This window comes from Lolium perenne, chromosome 6 (assembly GCF_019359855.2).
Source record: "Lolium perenne isolate Kyuss_39 chromosome 6, Kyuss_2.0, whole genome shotgun sequence".
NCBI lineage: Eukaryota > Viridiplantae > Streptophyta > Magnoliopsida > Poales > Poaceae > Lolium > Lolium perenne.
In genome coordinates, this window is record NC_067249.2 from 182,378,471 (window position 1) to 182,384,188 (window position 5,718).

At 49.9% G+C, this 5,718-nt stretch overlaps 1 protein-coding gene across 1 annotated transcript; it reads right to left on the reverse strand.

The window, feature by feature from the left end:
• Nucleotides 1–989: 989 nt before the first annotated feature.
• On the reverse strand, nucleotides 990–3,359 carry LOC127306749 (cytochrome P450 86A2-like). The gene has a single exon (XM_051337451.2). It carries the CDS (start codon nucleotides 3,092–3,094, stop codon nucleotides 1,484–1,486), a length of 1,611 nt encoding a protein of 536 aa, XP_051193411.1. The 5' UTR covers nucleotides 3,095–3,359; the 3' UTR covers nucleotides 990–1,483.
• Nucleotides 3,360–5,718: the final 2,359 nt, after the last annotated feature.

The window sequence follows — 5,718 nt, forward strand, 5'->3', positions numbered from 1 at the left end:
GTTCCAGGATCTGAACATGTCGTACAAAATGGAAATTCCTAGAAATTTTTAGTCATTTTCAAAGCAATCATATTAACATTAGGATCTGACAAAACAAATTGTACATGTCATACATTTGGATCCGAGTCATTTGAGAGCAATGAGTCAATTTCTTCACCATTCACATCAACATTAGGATCCAAAACAGAACCAGAAAAGGGAACCAAAAAAATAGAACCAAATGAAATCATGCAACTATCAACAGATCTGAACAAAATAATATGCATGGAGAAATCGACTCTAGCCCTCCATGGCCAGATCCGCGACGAGGTAGCGGACGAATTCCATGAACGGCGAGCTCGTTGCCGGCCGCTCGTCGGGGAACCGTTCAATCCAGATCCAGATCGGCACTGCCAATCTGCCATGAACGGGTGCACCGGGCGCGACGAGGAGCCGCACGGCACAAGACGGGGGCGCGACAAGGTGGGTTCGTCAGGTGGAGGGGCTCCGCGTTCGCCGGCGGTGGAGAGGTGCGGAAAAGGAGAGGAGAGGGGTGGCATGGCTGTAGAGTGAGGACGAGGTCGCCAGTTGAGATAGAGGAGAGAGAGACACGATGGTGGACATTGGGCTTGGGCAGCAGCAAGATGTACACTGTACGTTTTCGTTCCCATAGAGCTGCGAAGTTGTACCCGGTACAGGATGAAACTGCAAAATTCACTTGCACAGATCTTAGAGCATTGCACGCCCTTGGATAGGACAGGGACGCCCACCACTATGTAGAAAAACTGCGTTGGCGCCATCCACATCAAACTTTTATGCACCTGCGATTCTTGATAGCGAGTACTCCCTACCAGATCGGACGGCGCAACAAAAACCTCATCAAGGCACCGATATATTTGCATGCACGGTTGCACGAGCGACAATCTAGGGCATCATGCCATGCAGAGCAGGACACCAAGCTTAGCTACTTAGCTAGGGCAGCTAGAAAAAAACGTACAGCTAAAGTCACATAGCAAAGAAGAAAGTTGTCATGGATGAAACATGGTGTCTAAGAAGCAACAATCTCCAGAACACATCTACTTACATGTTTTTGGACCAAATATGACCTCTGTAAGAATACAATACTAAGACAAGTTTGAAAAAAAATCTCCAAAAATAGAATATGCTAGTTGGCTAGCTGGTCACCCACTCCAAGCTACTACAAACAAATTTGAATCACTTGCTCCTCTCTCCGGCCGTCTGCTTCACGGTGGCTACGATACATCACATATCAATTTCTGTTATTTTTTCTGCAAATACAAATCCAGCTAGATCTTGTGATCTGCAAAGTTTCCCGGTTTTCTCCTATCCGGACTGTAAATTCTGGAAAGGGTGACTTGAATGTTGTCACCAACCCCATCTTCAATTTACTTACGGTCCTGTACCGCTGCTCTATCTACACATTCAATGTCCGGTATCTTTCCAACAAACAGCACGAAGCATGGCGCAGGCCAAGCAAGGTCTTCTACGCGCACGGCGCTGTGGCACTCGCTGCTGCTGCTGCCACGGCGGCGGCGGCTTCCACGCCGCAGGGCTCGTCGAGGAATGGTGCTAGGTCGCGCGGACATACCTCCATCCGTAGCCCGTCCTTCATGAAGAGCGTGAGCGACATCTTCTGCTCGACGCGGTGTCCCGGCGCGACGGCGAGGCGGTGCCGGAGGAGCACGCTCCCGGCGATGTTCTTCATCTGCAGGTAGGCCAGGTCCTTGCCGAGGCACACCCTCGGCCCGGCGTTGAACGCGACGAACCTGTACGAGTCATGCTGCACGAACTTGGTCCCGTCCTCCGACAGCCACCGCTCCGGCCGGAACTCGAGGCAGTCCTCGCCCCACACCGTCTTCATGCGCCCCGCGGAGTATATGGAGTAGGTGATGGACGACCCGGCCGGCACAAAGGTGCCGTCGGGGAGGTAGTCGTCGGCGACGACGTGCTTGGAGTCCTCGGGCACGGACGGGTAGAGGCGGAGCGTCTCCGAGAGCGCCGCCTTGAGGTAGACGAGGCGGTCGAGCTCCTCGAACGTGAAGGGATCCGCCAGCCACAATGCCGGGTCGTGGGCGCCGCGGGACGCGGCGAGCACGGCGCAGAGCTCGGCAACGATCCGGCGCTCCGAGGCCGGGTGCGTGGACACGAGCCAGAAGAACCAGGAGAGGGCCACGGAAGAGGTGTCGCGGCCGGCGAGGATGAAGTTGAGGGCGACGTGCTGCAGCGACTCGTCCGAGTAGGAGCCCTTGCGCATGAAGCGGGAGAGCAGGTCGTCGTGCGTGGCGGCGGCGTCGGCGAGCTCGAGCTTGCGCGTCTTGATGACGGCGGCGAGGTACTGGTCGACGTGCGCCATGCTGCGGGTGAGCGTGGTCTCCATGCCGAGGCCCAGCCACTTCTTGCACCGCCACAGGCACTCGGGGAAGATGAAGCGGTTCAGGGTGGCCTCCGTGGCGCGGTCGAACGCGGAGGCGAACTCGTTCTCGGGGAGGCCCTCGGCGAGCGTCTCCGGGTCCTTCCCGAAGGCGAGGCCGCAGATGTTGTCGAAGGTGAGCCGGAGGAGGAGGTCCTGCAGGTCGACGTGCGCCTTGGAAGCCACGGCGTCGGCGAGGATGGGGAGGAGCCTGCCGTGGATGGAGCGGGAGACCCAGCGGGACATGGCTGTGCGCAGCGTGCGCGTGGTGAACTCGAGCGCGGCGGTCTTGCGCTGCGCGACCCAGGTGTCGCCGTCGGAATTGAAGATGCCGTCGCCGAGGAGGTCGAGGAAGACGCCGTGCCAGAAGGGGCCCTTGGGGTAGTTGTCGAAGCGGGACTTGAGGACGTGCTCCAGGTTGCGCGGGTCGCAGGTGACGGTGACCAGCCCGCCGCGGCGCGCGACGCCGGGCACCGCGAAGATGCAGGTCTGGTAGGTGCCCCCAGAGCGGCGCAGGTTGGCGGCGATCCACTCGTGCATGTCCTCGGCGTGCTGCACGAGGCCCGGCAGGCTGCCGAGCACCGGCCACACCCGCGGGCCGCGCAGCCCCCGCGACATCCGCCAGAACCACGCCATGTACGCGGCCAGCGCCGCCACCACCACCGCCCACGTCCCCACCTCCATTGCTAGCGAGCGACTGAGCAAGCTCGCCGTACGTACGTATATACTCTGATGCTGCTGCGGTGGGGAGTAGCTAGAGAGTGGATCCAGCAATGGAGTTAAAGAGAGGGCTGGGTGGCTGGGTGGCTGTAATTAGTGGCTTCACATGGAGCAAGTAAGGAGGGTGTCAGGGGGAGACTGAGGTTTTATAGAAGTGGCGGGAGGATGGTTGGCAATTTATTGGTAGCTTGCCACTGCCAGCGAGTATTGCTGCACCTGAATGCAGTATTGCGATCTAGCATACGTGCATGTATATATACTCGAAACTCGCAAGACTTGCTAGTTGGGCTTTGAACCGATCGAGGAAAGAAAAGGAAACGGGCCGGGACAGAGGAGGTGGACCATAAATTGCCGCCGAGGGTCGTTGGCGGGCAGGCGGTCGACCCAGCGACCAGGTCGCACCGGTCGACGAACCAACTTGCGCGGCCAACCAAGACAAGCCAGTCACCCGTGGCGGTGTTTTTTTGTTGTTCAACTTTTCTAACCATAATATACAGCCATCAATTCGGGTTTACATTTCATCAAACCCATCCCAAGTACTGACACGTTCGTGCCGTTGAGTCGTTTGGTAGAGTAAAGGTATGTTTTGGTGATAGGATGAAGCGGAACGGATTGTCTTTTCTACACTGTAATGAAACGGTTACATTCACGTTTGGTTGGGACAAGAAGGTGGAATGGAATAAAGTATCGTTTTGTGTTTGGTTGGGGCAAAATGTGTAATGGAATGACTAGAATTGAATTGGAATGACTAGAATTGAATTGACGTGTTCTAATTTATAATTTTGATGTTGGAGAAAATGTTGTCAGCAAAGTCAATGATAAATTAGAGATAGTTTCAGAACCAAATTAAGACAAGTTGATCCATAATCACCAATGCTATTTTCATATAGTGGTTGATATGTTAGCCATAATTATTGAGCGTGCAAAGGTTGATGGCTAAATTGAAGGGGCAGTTCCACATGTTGATGGTGGACTATCTATTCTTCAGTATGCCGATGTCACAATTTTTCTTTGATGAAACATGATTTTAAGAAAGCAAGAAACCTCAAGTTGATTTTATCGTACTTTGAGAAACCATCACGCCTTAAATTTAGGTTCCTTAAAACAGTGAGTTGTCTTGTTTCGGTGAGGCTCAAGACCATGCATCCCAGTATACTGACCTGTTTGGCCGCGTGATCGGTCAGTTTTCTATCAGTCAATGAGCCATGCCGATTCATTATCGAAGGCTTACAAATGATGAATGAAAACTTGTCAAGTAAAGACTTTAGAAACGTTTATCTAGCTGGGCATGCAAATTGTTATCTTGTGGTAGATGATTGGTTCTCATTAATTCATTACTTACTAATATGATATTGTACATGATTTCCTTCTTTCAGTTGCCTAAAAGAATCTTCCAATGATTGGATTACTTCTGAAAATATTCTTATGACAAGAAGATAGTGAGAAAAAAATATCAACTGACTAAATGAAATGTGGTTGGCGGCCCAAAACATCAAGAAGGACTTGGTATACATGACCTTGAGGTAAAAAACCAAGCCCTCCTTAGGAAATGGCTCTTCAAAATACATTTTGTAGAGAGGATTTGGCAAACCATCCTAAAGAGGAAGTAGGCTAGCTCAAAGGCTTTATCCAATTTTTTTAAAAAAACTAGGGAATCGCATTTTTGGTGGCCTTATGGCGACAAAGAAATACTTCTTCCTATATGAGTCATTCTCCATTAAGGATGGATCTTAGATAAGGTTATGAGAAGATAAGTGGCTTGGAAATGCCACTCTTCGAGAATAATATCCGGCATTGTACAATGTTGTGCATCACAAATCGGACATTTTTGCGAAGGTGATGGATACGTCACCTCCAGATATGACGTTCGTACTTGACCTTGTCGGCCGTAGGCTAGCATCCTGGATAGTGACAACAAATTCACGATCTATTATGGCTCTGCATTTTCCTTTCCTATCTCACTAGGGACAAAGTGAATGCATGTTCTATGTTCGTCACGTGACAAAAGTAATGATCTTGTTTGTTCAAGGTAGCATATTTGATATTCAAATATCATGTCAAATTACTTATGCATATATATGCTACGTTAATTCTTAATACAAGATTGCATGGAGTTTTCCCTTTTTTGTGGAGTATAAGAGAGATGTGTTGCATCATCTCTATGTTAGGATGTGCTGCCCATTTGAATGCTTATCAAACACATCTTGAAGTTCCACCAATATTATCTTATTGATGAATTGCTATTATCCACTACAACTTTAAAGAGAGAGTAAACAAGTGAACCCATGAACCTCGGTCCAATTGTAATCATAAAAAACATATTTTCATTGCATTTACCTTACTTTTTATTTGCAGCAATATTTAAATCCTAAAATACAAAAATATTTAGTTCACTTAACTACACACAAAACCCAAAAACAACTATCTTTTTACCGCTTTTAGTTAGTTTACTTTATTTGTTTAGATTACTTTACCTATATCACATCTTTTATTTACTATTGCTAATACGAAACCTTGTGCTTGATGATGGCGTGTAACTCACACGTTCGTTGGGAACCCCAAGAGGAAGGTATGATGCGCACAGCAGC